The sequence below is a fragment of the Miniopterus schreibersii genome, assembly GCF_964146895.1.
Source record: "Miniopterus schreibersii genome assembly, chromosome: 4".
In the NCBI taxonomy this organism is placed as follows: Eukaryota; Metazoa; Chordata; class Mammalia; order Chiroptera; family Miniopteridae; genus Miniopterus; species Miniopterus schreibersii.
This window is the reverse complement of record NC_138105.1, coordinates 56,394,391-56,418,038: the sequence shown is the minus strand read 5'-3', so window position 1 is coordinate 56,418,038 and position 23,648 is coordinate 56,394,391. Positions and strand designations below refer to the sequence as shown.

Here is a 23,648-nt window from a genome sequence, read left to right as displayed (position 1 = left end):
ACCGGGCTCTCCACAGGATGCTGATGCCGCTGGTCGGGGACTACGCTCGGCACAGCAGGGTGTGGAGAACTAACAGTCCAGACGGTAACAAGCAGACCGCAGAAAGAATGAGGGCGAGAAACTGACTTGCTTCTGGGAGACATCTGAGGATGAACTAGTGTTCGGCCGTAATATTCCGGTATAGGAGAGGAAGACGGATGAAACCCAGGGAAAGATGACTCTTTCAAACAAATACAAATCAAAGAAGAGCACGCGCTGGGGGTGAGGCCAGCGCCACACAGCCAGGTGTCACTGGGCCCGAGGACACACCTGAGGAGGAAGGCGGGACCCCTTGAACGGACGCACACGCGGGGGCGCGGGGTCTCAGGAGCGTCCCCGGGACAGGCTCCGCATAGGGGGTTAGCCGCGCGCGCACGCAGCCCGCAGAGCGGACGCTGAGCCACCCTGCAGCCGGCCGGGCAGTGGGCGGAGCCTCAGCCGACCCGCCTCCCTGCTGGGGGCGGGGCATGGGCGGAGCCTTCTCTCTAAACTGTCGCCCCGCTGGCGGCGCAGGGAGTCGGAGGGGCGGCCCTTGAACCCGGAAGCAGTCGGCGGCGCTCGGAAGCCGCGGCGGGACGCGGGAGTCCGCGGGCGCTGCGGCTGCAGAATGGTCCGCGGCGGCGGGAAGCGCAGGCCCGGCGGGCAGGGGCAGCAGGTACCGCCGCCGAGGCAGTGCGGGCGCCGCGGGCCGTCGGGTGGTAGCCGGGGCCCCGCTGGGCAGCGCCTCGCATCGCCTCTACCCAGTAATCCCTGAGCGTGCGGCGCGCCTGCGACCGGGCTGCGCCGCGACCCTGGGCGGGCTCGCTCTTTCCCGCGGGGCAGCTGGGTTTGGGACCAGAGAGGTGGCGCCCCTGCCTCTGCTCCGCGCCCCGCGAGGTTCATGGGAGCCGCTGAGGACAGCCAGCGGCTCAGTCGTTCCGCCCCCCGAATTGACTGGAGACGGAGAGCCAGGCGGGCGCTGTGCGGGGCGCCGCGGGCTCGACGCGGGTCCTGTGGCGCCCGCCCGACAACTGCCCCCGGCCCAGGGAGGCGGGCGCGAGGGAATTGAACGCGTGGCCGTAACTTTTTTGTTTGGCTTTGTGACAGAAATGTGTAGAAAGTGCTGTGGAAATCGTGAAGGGGGGTTCATAAGCCCCTGGGGGCTGTTGAGGAGGTCTTTCAGGGCAGCGCACGCGTTTCACGGGGCTCTTGAAGGCAGAGAAGAGGAATAAGGGGTAAGAAGTGTGTGTCGAGGATGTGGGGGCGCAGCGCGGAGTTCCGCCAGGTGGAGCCTGCGACCTGGGAAAGTCAGGGGGACCTGATCGGAGGCGCGAGTGAGCTAATGAGGGAGGGGCATGAAGTGTGTGCATTTCTCTCACACTTTTAAATGATTTGAGAGGTTCTGTAACCACTACAGTACCAATAGGGAGAGTCAGGCTGGAAAGAACTGTTGCTGTGATAGGTAGAGTTTTAGAAAAATCACTGTGGCTATGTTGTAACTGAATAGGGTGAGAGTGTTAAAGGGTCTGAGTAATTGAGGGCCTGGTTCTGGGCATTCATTGTATTGGGTCATGCATTCTAGGAAGTGCAGCCTCTGAAGGGAACAGCTGCACAAAATTCTAGTTATTTGGGACTTGGAGAGATGCTGAACTGGTGTGTGAGGTAAGGCAGAGCTGAAAACAATCCATATCTCCTTTTGGTGCTGTGAACTGCTTTGACAGTGATAGAAACAAAATATCAAAAATAAAGATGATCCTGTAGAGACTGTAGCTAACAATAATTGCCAGCATCTATATGTGATGTGTGCTGGGACTGTTCTGTGTATTTTTACAAATAACCCTCATAAAAACCCTGTGATGAGAAAACAAGGCACAGACAGGTTAAGTAACTTGCCCAAGGTGACAGCTGGAAATCAGAGAAGTCAGGAGTCAACCCAGGTACTCTCACCATTTTGCAAAAGTGCCTTTCAGCAAGATGGATTGCGGCTTTTCTTTCTAACGTCTTAAGTCTGAGCCAGTCTTTGAAATTTAACCAAAGGTGGTTATTGAAACAGAAGAGAGGATAGGTCAGAACCTGATGTATTCCAACTGTTGTATATTTGTAGCTGGAGAAGCAGCATGAAGTGGTTGAATCTGTGCTCAGGAGCCGGCCCACCTGGGTTTAAATTAATCCCTGTTCTTTCACTTTATAGTTAGGGCCCTTCAGTTTCCTCATCTGTAAAATGTGGATAATATTAACTTGCTCATAAGGTAGTTGTAAAGATTAAATGAGTTAATCCATGGAAAATCCTTAGAACTGTGGCCTGGCACATAGTGTGTAACAACTACTTTTTTATTATGTATTGTTTTTACTGTTGTTATCTTTAGTACTGTTGTTTGCTATTATCAGCATCCATTTTTGGGTCCATATTTCAGCACCTTTTTTGTTATATTTAATTTTTTATGACCTCAGATAGACATAATCCCTGGCATAATAAACTGTTATCATTGGCCAATGCATGGTCCTCTTTTACCTTGTTTATTAATAATATAACAAACACCTGTAAGCCCGCTGCCCAACCTGAGAACTAAAACACTGACAATCCCTCTATATCTACTTGTGTTCCTCACCTATCCTCTGCCTAACTTCCTGTCACCCACATTTGATGTAGCTGCCATTCTGGATTTTATGTTTTCCTTTGCCCTCTTTTTATAGATAAGTATGCCTGAAACAATATTTATTTGTTGCTTTTGAACTTCATAAAAAGGCTATGATGCTGCATATAATCTTCAAGGGCTTTTCCCTTCATTCAACATTCTATTATGAAGACTGATTCATATTGTGTGTAGCTATATTTCCTTTTCACTAAGTGTAATATTACATTGTTTGAAAGTCCTGTAACTATCCATTCTCCTGTCATATGACATTTTTATTCTGTTTTCTGCTCTTAGTGCTGTCAAGAACATTCTCGTACGTGTCATCTTTGTAGACTTCGCTGCCTAAAGTAGCATCAATAAACTTGAGTCTACTGGGAAAATGGAAGAATATAAATATGAGAAACATTTAGGTTAGAAATTTTCAGCCTTGGCACTGTGGACATTTTCGGCTAGATAAGTGTTTGTTAAAGGGGCCTGTCCTGTGCATGGTAGAATATTTGGCAGTGTCCCTGGCCTCTATCCTACTGAATGCCAGTAGTACCTGTCTGCTGAATTTGTGATAACCAAAAAGCTCTCCAGACATTACTAAACGTTTCCCCGCGCGGGGGGGGGGGGGGGGGGATCTCCCTGGTTGAGAAGCACTGACTGATGTAGGTGGAAAGGAAGGAATAAGAAGAAAGAACTTGATTCACAAGAAAGATTCTAGAAAGAAAAACAGATTGCTGTTTATAAAACTAAAGCTAAGTAGCCTTCAACTAAATACTTTAGCATTATAGAAATTTATCAAATATCTAATGTGCAGTATAAAACCTGGTGTACTTATATAATGAACCTACGTTGCACACATGTTGGAGATAAGTTTTATAATCTAGTCCTGGCATTATAGGGCCTTTTGAAATAATTGTTCAACTGGTAAATTCCCTTATATCCAGTTATTCTGACAGTTTGCATTTGATCTGGTGACAATCTATTTAAACAAAAGGTATGATGACATCCCACTTATCAAAAAAAGGCAAAACTTGCCTTTTCCTTATTTCTCTTTCCCCACTTTTTACCTCTTTTTTTACTTTTGTTTTTTGTTTGTTTTCTGCTTCCATTATCTTAGAGGAATACTTTTAAAGACTTGCTGTGTGAGTCTCTCTTGACCACTATATATTATAAACTGTCCTTTTTTGCCCCAAAAGAATCCCCAGATTTTACTCAAATACCATTTATAGAGTTTTAAAGAAAACATATGTATCTCATAGAGTTGGGTAAACAGAAATGAATAATGTTTTTTAAGGAAAGTTATTTCCATTTTTGGAGACAAAACATTTCGCATGCCAATTTTCAGTGTGAAAAAACAGTTGATGTGAAGAAGACTAAATCCTGTGACGCAGATGTCTCCAGTGACCTTCGAAAAGAAGTAGAAAGTCATTATAAACTTCCTCTTCCTGAAGATTTCTATCACTTCTGGAAGTTCTGTGAAGAACTTGATCCTGAAAAACCAGCTGGTGAGTTGCTCCAGAACCATTCTCCTGCTTCTACCAATAGAAAAGACGGTGGGAAACTGAACCAAGGATCTAAGCGTTTCATAGAAAAGGAACCTTTTCAAACATGTTTCTAATAGAAATATAAAATTATGCTATAATAATAATACGTAACTATCATCTGCTATCCTGGCAAAGGTAAATAATTTCATGACATGCTTTGATGAGGGTTTGAAAGAAAACAAGTACTTTGATACGTTGCAGGAGTTTTAGTATGATTTAGCAGTTCTACTTCTAGGAACTTGGTCTTACGGATTAGGTGAGCCAAAAGTTATGTTCAGTGATATTTATTGAAACAAAAAATAAGAAATGGTTTAAATGCCCACCAGTAATGCATCTATTCAATGAGTATTCATAGTTTTAAAAGAATGAATCACATTTTTTAGGCAATGATAAATTATTATGCCTGAAAGATTTTAAGTGAAAAAGAAAAGCATGTATAGAGTATGCAGCTGCCATTAGTATTAAAAAGAAAAAAAAGTTAAGGATACATACACACATCCCTATATACTTTCTCTGTACTTATACTGTCTCTGAAAGGATACACAAAAGACGTAATGGTTGTGACGGAGTTACTTTTCACTCTTACCATTTTGTGCTGTTTAAATTTTTTGCATGAGGTGGGAGGAGAGAAACACTCATATATTATTGACGGAAATGAATTATATTGGTAGATGACTGAATTATGGCAGTGTATCAAAATACTTAAACTGCAGCAACTTCTCTAAAAATATGGCTGTGTACAAATATGTATTAGCAAGATGTTCACTGAAGCATTGTTTAGAATAGTAAAAAAGTTAACCAGTAAATATCAATAGAATAATTATCTATAATGGAACACTGTGCAGGTATTAAAAATTATGTTAAAAAATTTAATAGCATGGGGAAATAATCAGAAAGTTTAAGTAAGAACAAGGTGGAGAACAAATTTAAAAAACATTAAAAAACAACATGATCTCCCTTTAAAATGTCTCTGTGTTTATATTTGTTCATCAGACTGTTATATACCAAACTATTAAACTTGTTACCAGTGGCTAGTAAGATGGGTGGTTTTAGTTTTTATATTGCTATCCTAACTTCCAGCTAAGCTGAACGATTTCCCCCCCCTCCAAGGAAACTGTACCTTTATTCACGTTGTTACCTCTTCCAAGAATTTTCTTCCTCTCTCCATTCCCACCTCTTACATATCAGATTCTGCCTGGAGTGCTTACCTCCCTCTTAGAGGAACAACGAGGACGCATCTGATGTTGTAAGAATGTACATTTGAGCAGACTTCATGACTCTGGTATTATTTAACATTCTCCCTCTGTGATCTGGGAATGGAGAAAGAAGGAATCATCCAGGATTTGGGTTGGCCAGATAGACTGTCAAGGAGGCAAAGGAATCCCACAGTGATAATTAGCTGAAGTCGAGGGAAGGGGAAAGAAATTTTTCATTAAATACATTTTTTTTAATAATAAGTTATTTATCTTCATGCACACTCATTTGTTATCTGTTGTGCCTTTCCCTTAATCTGGGTGTGCTACAATTATTTTAGGCTCACAAGAACCTAGTAATGAGACAAGGTAAGTGTTGCAGCTCTAATGTGCCCATAGGAAAACAAAACAGTTGTGCTTTGGCCAAATTAACAGACAGCAGGAATGTCTGAAATGCATTCAGTGGTAAATTTAAGAAGAAATCCTAAATATAAGTGCCACATTTTTTTGCTCTGATTTCTTTTCCATCGAGTGTTTATAACTAACATCTTCCCATGTAACTAAAGATTTTTCTTTTTCTTTAAAAGGTTTTTTAAGACAATTGCTTAGAAATAGTTTACTGATAGAAGGCATTATGTCCTATCTGCCTCCAGAAAGTTATTGTCTAAATAAACTTATTTAATTTATAGATTCACTTTCTGCAAGCCTTGGACTTCGATTAGTGGGTCCGTATGATATCCTTGCCGGGAAACATAAAATGGGGAAAAAATCAGGAAGCCTGAATTTTAACCTTCACTGGCGATTTTACTATGATCCTCCTGAGTTCCAGACAATAATTATTGGAGATAATAAAACTCAGTTCCACATGGGGTATTTCAGGTAAAGGATCTTTTCCTCTAAAATATAGTTACTATCCTTCTGACAAGCATAAATAAATATTCACTGGTGTCACCCAAGATGAAGGGCATATTTTCCCCTTATTTGTGGATACACGGGCCATCTGTTGTTCTGTTGCCATTCTAACCTACTCTAGGTTTAACCTCACTGGTTTTTCCTTTTTGGTTATAAACTTTTTTTTTCTTTTGGATTCAGGAGATCTCTTTTAGCTCAAGGAAGATAATTTAGAGCAGGGGCCATACAGGCAACCTGTAGTTAAGAATGTGCTGTGGAGTCACGTCCTACTGACTGGTCCTACTGTTTATTATTTGAGTGACCCTGTGCCTGTCATTAGTGACTGAATTTCTGTGACTCAGTTTCTTCTCTTATAAAAATGAGGATAATGTACATACCTACTAGAATATTAAGGGGATTAAATGGATATGTGCAAGGTGCTTAGAATGTTAAAGAAATAGAAGTAATTGAGGGGTAAAATATGTTGTGCACTTGTACCAGTAGAGATGCTGTCATTTAAAGTAAAGATTAACTGTAAGATAATAGAGTGGAGGAAGTAGAGGAACCGTACCCAGAGAGAAGTGTTGTGGTACAGTGGAATGCACATAGTGCTGGGAATTGGGTAGCGTGGACTCTGCCTACGGCTTTGCCACTAACTTACCAGGACCTTAGCTGACTACTTCATCTCTCTGTATTGGTATCCTCAATTTGTAAAATAAAAGAATTTGGTTATATGTATATAAATCACATCCTTTCACCTCTAATGTTTTATAATCCTGTCGGTCCTGTTTCTTTTGTTTTTCTACCTTATTTTTTCCACAGACCATAAAACTGGGGGTGGGTTGAGATGATGGTGTATAATCTTTTCTACTTCTTTTTGATAGGCTGTAATCCCCCTTTTCTTATATTTAGTTATACAAGTAACTAGGTCCTAAGAATTTTTTTTTAAATATGTTTTTATTGATTTTAGAGAGAGGGAGAAGAGGAGGGAGAAGGAGAGAGAAACATTGATCAGCTTCCTCCTACGTGCCCCCCGTACTGGGGATTGAGCCCGCAACCTGGGCATGTGCCCACACTGGGAATCAATCCTGCAATCTCTTCGTGCATGGGACAGCACTCAGCCAACTGAGCCAAACTGGCCAGGGCCTAAGAATCTTAATTTCAGGGCCTGTTATATAAGTATGATTTGTTGTAGCTATTCCTAAGAAACTTAGAGCTTAAACCTGGCATATTCCAATTTAAAAAAAAAAAAGCATGCAGATATAAATTGTTGTCTATAGACCTAAAAGTACTACTTGCCTAATAATGTATATTATGGGCAGCTAAATTTTTAATATCTTTTACTTAAACAGGGATTCTCCTGATGAACTTCCAGTATATGTTGGTACAAATGAAGCAAAGAAAAACTGTATAATTGTTCAAAATGGAGATAATGTGTTTGCTGCAGTTAGGTAAGGAAATATTTAATCCCTTTCTAATTATAATATTTGTTTATAATTTTTGTGCTATATGGGGAATTGAGGTAACCTAAAAATTCTAGATTTCTAGAGATAATCTCTGACTTTTGCAGGTAGTCTTATCCATACCCCTATTCTACTTTTCACCAAAACTGTATGTCTCATATAACTACTTTATTTAATGAAACTATTACTTCATTTTCACCTCAGTTTTCCCATGGCAAAATCAAAAGATTTTTTTTTTTAGTAAAAAAGGATGGTATTTTATTTTTTAATTTTTACTTTAAATATGTCTTTATTGATTTCAGAGAGAGGAAGGGAGAGGAGGAGAGAGAGAGATAGAAACATCAATGATGAGAGAGTCCTCATTGATCGGCTGCCTCATGCACACCCCCTGCTGGGGATCAAGCCCAAAACCCAGGCATGTGCCCTGACTGGGAATCGAACCTCTATCTCCTGGATCCTAGGTCATTGCTCAGCCACTGAGCCATGCCGGCCAGGACAAAAAGATGATGGTATTTTAAACACCATCATTATGAATTCATTGTAATAACCCACTGTATCTAGTTCAAACAGAAAGATTTAATACAGTAAAGCGGGTGCTCATAACATCTTTGGAAGGGCTGGTGGAGCAGCCTGAACCTCCTGAACATGACAGATGTGGATCACCAATGGAGTTTGTCTCTGCCACCATCAGGAAACTGGAAAACAGACAGCTGCTGCCACAGCAAGTGGCTTTGATATAATCTGTGCCAGTAAAATGGATGCCCTGCCCTCTGCCTCTCAGCCCTCATACAACTGAAGACCAGGTACTGAGATCTCAGCTGCAGCTGCTCTGTAACAGTCAGATGCCTCTACAGCTGTGCTCACTGATGGACACAGCAGAAGCACAGCCTCAGTCAACCCAGTACACCCACTAGACTGTTATGTATGTGTCACACATACCAGTGTATTTAAAGGGCAACTCATTGTAGACATCCAAAAAAGGTTCTTTCTCTTCTGATGCCTCTGAGTTTTATAAAATGTTGCTTGTCTCCGTTATATAGTTCTTATAGTGTCTGTTCTTATAGTAACTGTTATAATTCATATAGAATTTATAGTTTTTTTAAGCCCTTCACATTTATAGTTCAATTGAAATTGGTGCCATCTTTATTAGAAACTATAGTTGTTTACTTGCCTATTGTTTGTCTCTTGCCCTAACAAGTCAGTTCCATGAGGGCAGAGGCTTTCTTGTGTACAGTGCCTGCCCCATAGTAGATGCTCCATAATTAATTTATTCATTCTACAGGTACTTTGACATGCAAAAACACCTAATTTTTCACTAGTCTTATTAAAAATATTTTTTAAAAAGAAATTTATAGTGGTTATATAAAATAATCCAAGACTTATTTGGTATTTTTTTAGCTTTTTGGAGAACACAGAAAAGAAAAAGAAAAAAAAAATTGGTGATAAATTTATAATTTAGGTGAAGACCAGCAAGTAAGTACTTGAGTATCTATTTCACTCAGATGTTTTCTATCTCCAATAATTTGTCTCAAACATAAAGGCAAAAATATATTACAACTGTTTTAGTTTTTAAGACATTCCTTTTCTTAAAAAGCTACTCAGAACATTTAATTTAGTTTATTTCTGTATCAGCCTGAGTAAGGTATTTTAAGGTAGAACATTTATTACAAACGATTTTTTTTTTTTTCCTTTTCAAAGAAATTTATTTAAAAGATGAGCAACCCAGTAGAAAAACATGAGTAAATGACACGTACTCCCAGCTCACCAAAACAAACAAAAACAGCAAATGGCCAATAAAATATAAAAAGGTAGTAAAAATTATTGTCAATGTCTGTTTATAGTTAAATCATTCTATCTTAATTATAAGAATAAAGGATGGAAAATTTTAAATTCCCCAGATCTCATATTTTCATTGGTTTTTCTTATTTTATTTTATTGATTTTAGAGAGGGGAGAGAGAGAAACATAAATGAGAGAGAAAGATTGATTGGCTGCCCCCTGCACATCTCCCCACCAGGGATTGTGCCCGCAGCCCGGGCATGTGACCCAGCCTGGAACTGAACTGGCTACCTGTCAGTGCATGGGATGATGATGTTCAGCTAACTGAGCTACGCCATTTGTCCATCACTGTTTATCCTAAACAAATTATTCTTATGCCCAGGTAACTGAGTTCGCTCTGTGCAAGAGTAGTCTACAAATTCAGCCAGCAAAGATTACTAAAGATAAAAGAATGATAATACCCAACTAGATTGTAAGAAACTTGACTGGTCTAAGTGTTAATTGGTAAAATTTTTATAGAGAGCAGTTTGAACAACCTTATTCCAAGATGTTGTGACAGATTTTTAACACTGCCGGGTACTGTGCTAACTAAAGAAAACATTTGTACCCTTAAGTCAGCAATTTCATTTCTAGCTATTTGTCTAAAGAAATTTTGGACAGGTACACAGATATGTATGTATATTACAGGTAATTGATAAAAATCAAAAAACTGGAAACAACATATCCAGCAATAGGAAATATTAGGTCAATAAATAGAATGTCCGTACACTATATTGCCAGGTTACTGATATGCTGATTTGGAAAGATGTTTGATATATGAAGAGGGCAAATAATAAAATAGTGTAGAATGATTCCATTTTCATACTGTTTAATGCACATAGAAAAAACTCTGCATATATTCAAAGTTTTCATTTATCTTTGGGCAACAAAATTAGAAGTGAATTTTCTTCCATTCCTTTTTTCCTCCCTTCAAATAACTTTAACAATACTGTTGACTTCAGGGACCCCCAAGGTTCCACCAAATACCTGCTATTTAGTTAATGATTTCAAATGTGACTTTATATCAGAACCTCCTGGGTTACTGGCTAAAAGTGCTCCACAGGTCCTACCTCTAGAGATTCCACTTCAGTACATCTAGAACAAGACTCAGTTTTGTTTTGTTTTTTTAAATACACATTCTAAGTATGTCTAAATGTAACACAAAATTATACTTCTCTAATTTTGATACTTAAGTTTTTAAAATTCATTTATCCTACATTTAATGAACACTTATTTTGTGCAGGGCCCAAAAACTATTAAAAACTATTGAAATTGATTTGGTACTTATTAAAAGAAAAAATGTAGTTTATTTTATCTAATATATCAGACCTTAGATGGTCTTGTTAAGTAATCTTTTTTCCTCTTGCCTGCTGCCCCAACTTTTTCTGCCACCCTACCCCGCTGTACTGGGTAATGTGCATTTACTGCCATAGACAATGATTTTCAAGCACTAGCTCAACGTAAAGTACTTTTAACTAGTAACCCAGGAGGTTCTGATATAGTCAGGTTTGAAACCATTAACTAAATAGCAATTATCAAAGGACCGTGTGTGTACCCTTAGAGGGTCCCTGACACCTTTTTAAGAGGCCTGTGAGGTCAGAACTATTCATGATGATAAGATGTCATTTTTGCACCAATGACACAGAGGTAATGAATGGTGGGTAATACTGTTGATACTTTGGCAGGAATCAGGGCAGCGCCGCCAAATTTGCAGTCACTATATTATTGACGACAGTAATATAATGCATGTCATTGAAGAACGTCAGTGATGAAGCAGTGACAGTATTAGAGCTCCGTCATTGAGTACGCATCTCTAACAGTCTGTGTGGTGAAATGGGACATACGTAGAAAGAAAGCACTGCTGCGTACAAGTATTAGTTTGCCTCAGGGAAAAAGCTCTTGTGTGATCAAGTTGTGAGCTGAACTTTTTCCCCTTTTACTGGAGAGAGTGACTGACACACTCGGGCTATTCAGACGTGGGTATTTGGTAGACATTTTTCTCAAATGAACCAAAGAAAACAACTATTTGTTGCCAGTGGTTAAAATTCAGTGTTTCAAAAATAAAAATTAGAGTTGGGGGAAAATGATCACCATTGTGAGCTTCACAGCTTCTCACTACCTAACAACATTTCTAATCTGACTAGTGGTAATAATAATGAATGATTTTTTCATATTGTGATGTATTGGAATGAATATGATCCAATGAAAAAATTTGAAAGATCTGCATAATTTAGTAAACCCGTATTTTCTAAATGATCACTGTAGTATTCAAAGTTCAAGGCACCCCAATGGATTTTAATGCAACAGAGTACAAAATGTTCACAGCTATTATTTCAGTTTGTACTTGGCAACTGTAAGCATCAGAAAGCAAAGTATTAGAGAGTAAGTTTAAGCTGAGAGACAAAAGCTTCATACGTTGCTACCGAGATAGTCATAATAATGTGATAAATGTGGGAGATGGCAATTAAGTGCCTTAAGTAGCAATAGAAGTCTTCACAGAGACATTTTATCTAGGCCTTGAATGCTCAGAACTTACTAGAAAAAAATGGGAAGAAGGATGTTCTAGGCGAGGTGGGAGTATATGAGTGAAAGTATGAAAACAAGAGGCACATAGTATTTGAAGGCAAATATGCCATGCCAGAGAGGCTGAGAAGGACTATGAAGATTGATTTACCTAGACCTCACATGTTTAATTTGATTTTTATGGTTAATATAAACATATTCTCCTGATACACAGCTGGTTATGGCTGAAGGTAGTTAGTGTGTGTGCTGTCATCGGAAGACAGTGATTTGGTTGTCTTGGTTTCTGTGGCACTTTAATCCGCCCTTACTAGCTCTGTGAACTTGGCTAAATGGATTGTCCTCTGTGCCCCAGTTTCCTGGCATATAAAACGGAGATAAGAATAGCACCCACTATAAATGTTCTAAGTCTTTTACAATGCCCAGTCCATAGCGAACTGTCCAGTGTCAGTAGTGAATAGAAGTGCCTTTCTGCCTGGAAGTCTGGTCACGGCTACAGAGGAAGGGGGCTGACTGCCTTCCCCTGAGCGTTGCTTCTGCCTCTCCCTTTTACTCTTGACCTCTCATTCTGCTTGTGAAAGGCTTAACCTGCTTACGATAAAACAAAATTATTTCCATAATCTGCAGTAACTGTTTTGTATTGTGCTTCTGTATAAGCTTATAAAGTAGCTTTATTTCCCTTTACGGTTTCCAGGTTTATCTTAAAACAAATTTGAAGGTAACATTTTTTAAAATCTGCTGATCTTCAGTATTATAACAGTGTCCCCTGGCCCTTCAAAAATAAAAATCCTTTTTGGTGTCTACATACTACTCTCTAATTCCAGGCTCCTCCACAGCAGCATGCCATATCTTAATATCAAGTAATGCCACTTAACACTTGGCTTACTTTCAGCTTTGTAAATATCTTTTATATCTTAATGTAGACAGAGGTAATGCAAATTTGCATCATATTTATTGGTTTTGTGGCTGAAAGCTTTTTGTTATACTGCTTTTCCCTTGTTTGAATCTATTAGGGATTATGAGAGCGCTATTGGTAATTATTCTGCAGTCTTTTTCTTGTATGGAATTGGATGTTTAGCTCCCTTTACTTCCCAAGGTCTCTGTACTTAGTACATGGCCTATATATAGTATAATGAGGGCTTTTACTTCTTTTTCAGATTATTTTTGATGAAAAAACTTAAAGAAGTAACAGATAAAAAGAAAACTACTTCCTTGAAAAGCATAGATGAAAAACTCACAGAAGCAGCCAGAGAACTGGGGTACTCACTGGAACAGAGAACCATGAAGATGAAGCAGAGAGATAAGAAAGTATGGTTTTAAATCTCTTAGTCGCTGGCTATTTTGCTCTTTTAATAGGGTTTTCCCCTCTCTTGACTCCTTCCCACGTGCACCTTATCCTCTCCTCACCGGCTGCCCCATCCTAAGGAGGGCTGGACACCCCAGGGGCTCCTTCCAGGGCTGTGCCACACCTTCACTGCCAGGAGGCTACCACTGGATAGGGCTTGGGCGGCTCATGGGTCACTAAACAGCCGAGTTATGTGACATGTCACTACTGCGGTTGCCTAACTCATGCCAGTATTTCCCACTCTTTTAATCTCTTTTACCAGTTACTCATTTCATAGAACTGAGTGAAAGCAGCTTTGTATGTAATTTACTTTAAAATCTTTTTTTAATGGGTAAGGTCTAATGGCTAATGATTTCATGCAAGGTGTCATTTAGAGGTAGTTTTGTAAAGGTATACCTCAGAGTGCTTTACTTAGGGCCTCAAAGGTGGTTTCCTTTTGAGAGACAGTGTATATTAAAGATTTGCTAATTTTCTCCAGTAAATGTGGGTCTTGAAGCAGTCCTCTCTCCTTTCTCTTACTGATCCTGTCAGCATTTCCTGTTTCATCTCTCCCAGTGCCTGCAGAGTAGTAGAGTGTTTTTTACACAGCAAATACTTTGGCAAGGTGTTGGATTCTTTTGGTTTATCATTTACAAGTTTCAGAGTAAGTTAACAGACAAACTAGAATTCTGCTTTGGGGTAAATGAGAATTCTATAGGAGTTTGTCCTTATAACCTCTGGGGAGGAAGGACATTTGTCACTGTGGAATGAGGGCACCCCAGTCTCCTTCAGCCTCTCACCATTGTCGGCAGTGGTTGGTTCATCTGAATGTTCTAGGCCAAATGAAGTACTAGTTACTCTTGAGTACACTAGTATTGGTAACTAAGTACCTTAGTGTACTTAGTTATTGAAAATCCTACTTCAGTTCCTTCTGTGATTGTGACTCAACTGCAGGGTGATGTTCTGGTAAATTAGTCACTAAACTGCAGTGTTAGCAGTTCTTTCTTTATTCCTACAGACCAGAAACAGTTTCTAAAAGTGTGCATTTGAGTGAAACTCATTGCAATAGTGCGTTTTTAAAATTTTAAAGATTTCATGTTGCCATTTTACCTTTCTAATTTTCATAGGGAGCCTCTCTCACCTTGTAAGTAGAAATAGGGGTAGCATTTCTCATCTCCTTATTATATATTCCTAATTTTTGACTAAAGACTGAGCTTATATGTGCAGAACAGCTGTTAGCAAATTCTTTTATTGGAGTCTGTTTTATTTTTTTATCATCAGCTATCATTTATTTCAGAGGGAATTCCTTAATTCTTCACATAACTATAAGTAAGATATGACTGGGGTTTAAACTTCATAAGTATGTTTGTCCAGGCCTACTCCCCCATGGTTTTGTGGGGGGGGTTGTTGTTGTTTTGGGGAGGTAATTGTTTGTGTGTGTGTGTGTGTGTGTGTGTGTGTGTGCGCGTGTGTGCGTTTTATGAAAACAACTGGTAAAAACACAGATACAAAGAAAAGAAATTATAAGACAACCATGATTTTATCCTACCAAAGACATGTTGATTACGCTTTCAAATCCAAGTTTTTTTTGTTATTGTGTAATCTCCATTTAATTAATACTTTTCTAGTCCTGAAAAATTCAGTTCCACTAGCATATGTGACTTAATGACTTTGTCCTTGTGTATGAGAGTAGTAGTATGTCCATTCTAGTACAATAGAGCACTATACTGACAATACCTGACAGTGCTTTGGAGTGCAAAGTCTTTGAGTTACCTCATTTGACTCTCACAGCAAATCTGCAGAGTAGGTAGGAATTATCATCTTATTTTGTAGGTAAGGAAATTGAGGTTTACAGAGGCTTTTTTCCTGGTCCAAAATCACAAGTGAGACAGACCTGAGAGCAAAATTCACATTTTTAATATTAAGCATTCTTTCTGCCCCATCTTATTAATTGCTTATATGCCACTTTGCCCTTTTTTATTCCTAGATTTTATTATTAAAAATGACTTTGATTTAATGATATTTTAAAATGAGGGTATAGCATTCTATCCACCTCTGATCCTAATGCCTTAGAGTACCACCACCCTCGTATAGGGTTTTCCTAAATTTGTATCCCTATTGTTCATAATAAAATTAGGACTCTGATGTTTTGCTAATAATTGATACTTCTTTATAGAGGATTAGTAAAGTTTATCATCTGTGAAAAATGTTAAATTGTTACAGATGATCCTTTTTTCCCCCATTAACCCCATCCACCCTTACCGTTTTTCTGTCAGGGTTAGAAGTAGTCTTTTTCTCTTATGTTTTAATTTGGGTGTTTTGCTTTTCCTTTATTTTTAAGACTCCTTTATAGTTTAAATATATTAAACTTCATTAATTTATTATTTGTATATTGCAGATATTTTTCATCAGTTAATTTTTCTTAATTTTGTTCTTATTCTCAATAGGTTTTTTTTTTTTTATATAGTTGAATCTAAAAGTCTTTTCTTTCTCTAATCCCAAATTATTTTTAAAACTTGCCTTTCTTCTAGTGGTTTTATGGTTTTATTTTTACATTTAACCCTAAAATCCGACTGCAGGTTATTTTGGCATAAAGAATAGGATATAACTGTGACTTCACTTGTTTTTCCCCCAAGTGGTGAGCAATTGTCTGTGAGCTTCTTGAATAATCTGTCCCTTCTGGTGGCTTAATAGAAGATAGTGAAAGAAGCAAGACAGTGGGGACATTACAGGAAAGTAAGATACAGTCTTGGGGGCAGAGTAGTTTATTTGAGGGGTTGTGCCCTTCTTCCCTGTCAGGAATTTCCACTGGACTACACAAAGAAGTGGACTGTGTGGAGCAGATGTCTTGTTAAGGAGAGACCTAAGAATAGTGTCACTAGTGTGAACACAGAGAATATAGACCAGAGCAGGATCAGTCTAGGTTCTATAAGAACATAACCACGATGGTGGTTGTGGTTGGGTCTGTTTTTGTCTTTGGAGATTACCACTTAGTAATAGCTCACTGGTTAGGTTATTTGCCTCCATAAAGGGCACCACAGAACTAGACACTGCCCTGCTTTGGGGAAGTTTGCACACAAGCCTGAATTTTCCAGGTAAAAATCGTGGGTCTGACTTAGGAAAGATGGATGAGAGGAATCCTGTTCTATCTCATCTTCCTGCTAACAAAAACTATTCCTTCGGTCTCTCTTAAGCCCAGTTCCTGCACTTTCTACCTAAAAGATACTCTGACCTTAGAGGAAACTCGTATTCTGGCTTGCCTCCTGTAGTAGTGGGCAGGTGTTGTCCCTCACCAGTCAGGCTGCAGACCTGTCAGTGATGCCACAATTAATAACAGCCAGTCATTTCACTGCTTTATAATTACTTGAAGGTCTTGACTTTTAGCTAATTTGAAAGAAAAGGAATACTGAACTTTTGCCCTGGCATCCAAATTTACTGAAATAAAATGTCATTAAATTATATTTTGACAGAAATGTTGAGGGTTTGTGTGTGTGTTCTGTCAGATTCAGGTGAGTTATTGTTTGTTTTGTTCTGTCTATTTACCATGATTAAATCTTATTTTTTTTCTTTAACTTAGGCTGTGACAAAGACCTTTCATGGTGCAGGCTTGGTTGTTCCAGTAGATAAAAATGATGTTGGGTACAGAGAGCTCCCTGAAACAGATGGTAATGTATTTTTTATATAAACGTATGTGTATGTGAATATTTATGTTAATATAGGCGGAGAAAGGTTTGCCTTATAAGAAACAGTAGGTATTTACATATGCCACCAGACCTTGGTGATAAAGAGTAAGTTCAGGTTTTAGGGTCAGTCAGGCCTGAATTAAAACTAGGTTTGTAGTTGTGTAACCTTAAATTATTTAACTTCACTAAATCTTGTCATTTTTATCTGTAAAATGGTTAATAATGGTGAATACCATTTATAGGGAGGGGTATTTGGGTTGTAAAAAAGTATGTAAGGTCTTAGCACAGTGCTTGCCTTATAGTGCTTAAAATACAGTAGTTAAAGTGTTTAGGGAATTTTAATCTAGTGCCTAGGTTACATTTTCTGAACTTTTGACAGTAGTCAACATACAGTATAGTAATTATTGAAATCGTATGTTTTTATATAGTCCTTTGCAAAATTTTCTTCATCTACATATAAGTTAACTTAACATTCAGAAGCCCAAGATCCTGAACTACTTCATTTGTAAGTCTGAAAACACTTTGAAAATGGACTGTTCATACACAAAATATGTAATTGTTGCTATGTTAAGAAAACAAAATCACTTTTTAACTCTTTGCCCTCCCTTTTATTCCCTTCTTACTTTGAACATCCGTTTGCATTGCCTTATTTTTCATCCTGTTCCAGAGAGAACACAACTTAGAAAGTCAAAATTAGTGTCTCCTCAAGGAAGAACCTAGTATTCCCCCCCAGCTTATGTATTTGGCCGTCCATTTTTTAAACAGAACCAACTGGCCTTGGTTGGTAGAGTATGGGTCTGGGACCTAGAAATCTGAAGTCTTAACCAGTTCCCTATAGTAACTGTTCTCAAACTTCATTGGACTGCAGAGTCTCTAGGCAGTAGATTGAGATGTCTTATATCACAATTATTTAGATGTATTTTTTTGCCAGCTTCATACCACATTAGAGGAATTCCATAGGGAAAATGAGTATGGCTGGGCTATATATATGGTAGCTGCTAGCATATGTGGCTGAGCACTTCAGATGTGGCTACTGTAACTGAGAAGATGAATTTATAATTTTGATTTTAATTCAGTCTATATTACATATGAAAATGATCATTTTGGGTAGCTGGATTAAACATCTTAAAATGTTTCTTTTTTAATATGGACTTGAAAAGAAGTTTAATTACACATGTAACCTGCATTACATTTTTTGGGCAGGATAATCTGTCCCACTGTCCCACATCTCCTCCCTAAATCCAGAAGTACTCAGTCTCTGATGGGGAAGGCGTGTGGGCTCTAGCTTACTGTCCAGTCTGCAGCTTATATTCTTTTCTGCCTCTGTGCACTAGTCCATTTGAAGTTTTAACAAGCAGAATTACTGTCTTGTTTGGGAAAGGTTGGAAACATTTGTTACAGAAATAGCGGTCTCTAAAATCTAAAACTTCAAGGATGGTGTGTTTTAAATTGTAGTGCCTGGAATAAACCCTGTTACTCTTTCTTGGTTGTGGTCCTGGGGTTTTATCAAAGATCTTTTTTCTTTCCCTTTACTTTTTCCTAACATTCTAGACATTAAATCCTTCAGTGATTTAATTATTTTTGAATGAGAAGTGGTGGCAAGACATAAAGGACTTCATATTATCTTGCTCCTGACTACTGTTATTTGCTAGGAGGAATGATTGACTGGCAGTTTGTCAGAGTGTGACAGTGTTCATCAGATCACAGTATGATAATCATATGCCAAAGTTAAAAGCCCTAGTATATCTTTACCACCTTTGATAATCCTTATACCTTGTATTTGTAGTTAGCATCAATAGAATATTGTGCCTCCCTCATACATATAACTTGATAGTCACATATCATTCTTAGGTGTGGTTCTTAAGGTTTAAACTGATCTTGTCTTCCCAGTCTAGTAGCCACTTAATTTAAGGATTTGTTTTGTTGGTTTCAGTAATCTCCATTTTTTTCATTATTGGGTAATCCTCAAGGAGGTAGTTTATCAAAAAGTTCATCTTATTAGCTGTTGTTCAGTACCTTCATTCTCATGTGTCCTGAGAGCTGACACACATTGGCATCCAGCAGATAGTAAGAAAAATGTCAAAAGCCAAAATAGAAATGTTAAACCACTGTTCTTTTTATTCAGATAAACTATAGAAATTTTCCGTGTTCTTCAAATTACACTTCTACCATGGCTGCACTTTCCCGCTTTGGTAAACGTTGAATTCTGCAGTGATTTGCCTGTTGTATTGCTGTCTTTTCCTGTATTTTTTTACATAAGGTAGGAGAGGGCAAAAAAGGGTAAACTTGATTATCTGTTTGGATTTTGTCTAATCCAGTTCTTAATAAAGAGAGCCTGGGGTGGGCTACATATGGTCTCTGTTGCCATATTCTTTTGTTTTTTCCCAACCCTTTAAAAATGGAAAAACATTTTTAGCTTGAGGGCAGATAAAAATGAAGACTGGGCCAGATTTGGCCATAGTTTGCCAATCCCTGGACTGGCCTAGTAAACAGTGTTGAAAGCTTAGTAAAATCACGATTGCAACTAGATATACCGTGAAATACACTCTGCTAATACAGGAAATCATTTTGTTAAGCCACTTTTATGCTTGAATCATAATTAAAAAAATTATAAAATTGCCATTCTAAATTACGGTGCCATCCAAGTTTATATCAGTTGTGTGAAAAGTCCTATGAAGGAAAAATCCCAGCTTTATTTACCTTTGAAGATGGTTATAGATCATTTTTAATATCATTGCTTTCTTTCAGCCAACCTCAAGAGAATTTGCAAGGCAATTGTTGAGGCACCCAGTGATGAGGAGAGACTAAAAGCTTTCGCTCCCATTCAGGAAATGATGACTTTCGTGCAGTTTGCTAATGATGAGTGTGACTATGGCATGGGGCTTGAGTTGGGAATGGACCTCTTTTGTTATGGTTCACACGTGAGTAAAAAAATCACCAGCAAACCTCTCTCCTGTCCCACATCCCTCCCTGCACACACACGCACGCACGCACTCACATTATATCCCCAAGTTCTAGCATAGGCAGGGTATATATTTCAAAGGGAACTTTTTGAAGTGATTTTTAAGCAGATATTTTAAAAGTATCTTTTATTTGAAATTCATCTTTTATTCTTGCAAAGGTGAATTACCAAGATTATTTGCCTCCAGCTTTAAAGCGAATTTACTTTAGACATATTAAAGGGATATGCATGTGTGGGTATGCACACACACCTTTCTAGGGCTCCATTTCATTTCCTGTTGTGATGGGGCGGTGTTTGTTCTTATTCTTGAATTCCTAGATGAAGAATAAATACTATTTTAATATAGGCTTTAAATTATTAAAAATATGAGATGCTAGTTTATCATTAACTGTTTGCTAATTAAATAGGAAAAACTTACCCAACAGTTAAGTTGGTGCTTAGTCAACTGTAGTTGCCTCAAGGTCAAAGAGGCAATAAGGTATAGTGGCTACTACATGTTTCTAGGGCTAACCTGTTTGGTTTTAAATTACATTCCCCCACTTAAAAGCTGTGTAAGATTGGGCAGTTTTTCCAATACCTTTGTATGTTTCCTTACCTATAAAATATGTGTGCACACATGACCATTTAATTCCATGTAACCTGTGAAGCAGAGAGGTAAGCCGTCTTGCACAGGCAATCCGGTTCTAGAGGCAGTGTCTAAGTCAGTAATTCCCAAACTGTAAAGTATATAGGAATCACCCAGAGATACTAAAGTGCAGGCTCTGTTTGGGTAGATCTGGGGTGAGGCCTGAGACACTGCTTTCTGACATGCTCCCAGGTGATGGTAATGCTGCCGCTCCTCACATACTGAGGAGCTGGACTAAGCAGCTCACGTTAGCATGCATCAGTCAGCTAGAGGGCTGTTCAAACACAGTGGGTGCATTTCCCCACCCCCACCCCACAGTTCTCATGAGTTCTTTGGTGGGTCCTGAGAATTTGCATTTCTGACAAGTTACGAGTCGCATTTGGGAACTCTGCTTCCTCTAAATCACATTTCCATCTTTTCTCTGCCCTCCTCATACATGGTTATCAGTAAAAATAATACAGATATTTAATAACAAGAATGACAGTCCTTGACCTGCTAGAAAATGAACCAGTTCAATAAAAAAACGGATTGTTGTGAGAAGTTAAATAACATATAAGAATATATGAAAAAGTTTTATTAGCACAGTACTTAGCACTTAGTAAGTGCTTTATCAACAAGTTAAAAAAGGTTTTTAACTTGGTTTTCTTCTGAATTTCCTTCAAAATATACCATCAGTCTTTTAGATTTACAAGATTGCCTCTTGGACAGAATGCCAGGTTTCTGTCTTAAAATTCAGTCCTAATTAATTAAGTAGCTAAAATGATTTGGGGAGTATGTTTTGTTAAACAATTGCTTTTTTGATGTATTTTCTATTACCAGGGCATCTGCTTCATTCTCTGCTTAATGTTATTTTATTTTTCAGTATTTTCATAAAGTTGCTGGCCAGCTTTTACCTCTTGCATACAATCTGTTGAAGAGGAATCTCTTTGCAGAAATTATTGAAGATCATCTGGCAAACAGAAGTAAAGAGGACATAGACCAGCTTGCAGCATGAGTGAGAGTTGGCTTTCCTTGTCGTACAGTATTTTAAAGCATTAGTATTAAACTTGTGATTTTTTGTTTGTTTTTAAGGGATACAGAAAATAAATTGATGGAAACATTTACCAAAATGTCTATAAATCTCTTCTGCCCTGTTTTGTGTGTGTGTGTGTGTGTTTTAAATTATTGAAAGTATTACAGATGTCTCCCATTTTTCTCCCTTTTGCCCCTTCTATCCAGCCCCCACCCCACCCCACCCCACCCCAGGCCTTCCCCATATAATTGTCTATGAGTTATGCATATATGTTCTTTGGTTAATCTCTTCCCATCCCCTCAGCACCCCCTCCCCCACTGAGATCTGTTACTCTTCCATGCATCCATATATCTGAACCCATTTTGTCATTTTATTTTGTTCATTAGATTCCACATATAAGTGAGATCATGTGACATTTGTCTTTCTCTAACAGGCTTATTTTGCTTAGCATAATACTCTCCAGATCCATGCTGTCAAAAAAGTAAGAGATCCTTTTTTTAGCTGCGTAGTATTCCATGGTATAACTGTAACAGTTTTCTATCCACTCATCTGCTGATGGGCACTTGGGCTGTTTCCAAATCTTAGCTATTGTAACTAATGCTGCTATGAACATCGGGGTACATATATTCTTTCTGATCAGTGTTTCAGGATTCTTAGGATATATTCCCAGAAGTGGTATCGCTGGGTCAAAAGGCAGTTCCATTTTAAATTTTTTGAGGAAACTCCATTCTGTTTTCCATAGTGGCTGCACCAGTCTGCATTCCCACAAGCTCTGCACTAGGGATCCCCTTTCTCCACACCCTTGCCAGCACATGTTGATTTATTGATGGAGCCATTCTGGCAGGTGTGAGGTGATACCTCGTGGCCATTTTAATTTGCATCTCTGATGATTAGTGACATTGAGCATTTTCTCATGTGTCTCTTGGCCATCTGTATGTCCCCTTTGGAGAAGTGTCTATTCAGGTCCTTTGCCCATTTTTTTAATTGGATTGTTTGCTTCCTGGTGTTGAGTTGTATGAGTTCTTTGTACACTTTGGAAATTAACTCTTTATCCAATGTATCATTGGTGAATATGTTCTCTCATACAGTAAGTTCCCTTTTCATTTTGTTATTGTTTTCTCTTTCATGTGCAAATAAATGGGAATCAAATCATCTAAATGGTGAGGCCCTAATCACATGTGAAAGAAAGTTATCCTCTAATGTCACAGGAAGTCACTTCCTAATGCCTATGGATAACCACACCATCCTCTCCCCCCAGAGTCCTGTTTCAGTATTTAACATGGGCAACTAAGAATGTATTTCTGAGGCTTTGGGTAATAACAGCTGTAGCTTGAAGGGTTGGATTTACAGAGGGTGGGAAAGGCTCATGGGAAGGACACCTGTGACACTACCCAGCACTCTCCCAGAGCGCCTGACCCTGACCTGACCTAACAAAACTACATTTTAACAGTATCTCTGGTGACTGTATATTCTCCCTTTGGAAACATTCTTTAAAACAATTCTTTGACTCAGTCTGTATTTACTAATCAATATTGCATAGTATGTTGATGTAGTATATAGTATAATGTATACAAATCAATATACCATTAATTTAGATTTGTTTCCCATTACAAATTCATTGGACTTCCAGTACAGATCTGTGGAGACAGCTGTGTTTTACCAGATTCTGAGCCTCATTAAACCTGACAAAATGTCCTTCACTTGAAAAACAGAGCAAACCACCAAGTGCAAAGTAGCAAACTTTGTGGATTAGGCTAAAGAACCTATAAGCTCTTGCCCATTCACATGAGGTTCAAGAAAAGCCCTCATGTCATATAGTTTAGTCCTCATGTTTTGTAGTCCCCAAAGTTACTTATGCTGTCAGCTGTGTCCTTAAACAGATGTTATGAGATACTTAATGTTTTTGATAAAAGCTACGAGTGGACTATTAAAAGGAAATGCTTCCAGTCAGGGATCTAATTGAGTAGCATGC

General features: G+C 38.6%; 1 protein-coding gene across 1 annotated transcript; it reads left to right on the top strand.

The window, feature by feature from the left end:
* The first annotated feature begins 558 nt into the window (after positions 1 to 558).
* Positions 559 to 21,800, top strand: HPF1 (histone PARylation factor 1). Its single transcript, XM_081134560.1, has 8 exons — positions 559 to 694; positions 3,988 to 4,147; positions 6,069 to 6,258; positions 7,623 to 7,721; positions 13,228 to 13,378; positions 16,972 to 17,059; positions 19,826 to 19,998; positions 21,527 to 21,800. The coding sequence occupies exons 1-8, from the start codon at positions 647 to 649 to the stop codon at positions 21,656 to 21,658; spliced, it is 1,041 nt and encodes a 346-aa protein (XP_080990686.1). The 5' UTR covers positions 559 to 646; the 3' UTR covers positions 21,659 to 21,800.
* Positions 21,801 to 23,648: the final 1,848 nt, after the last annotated feature.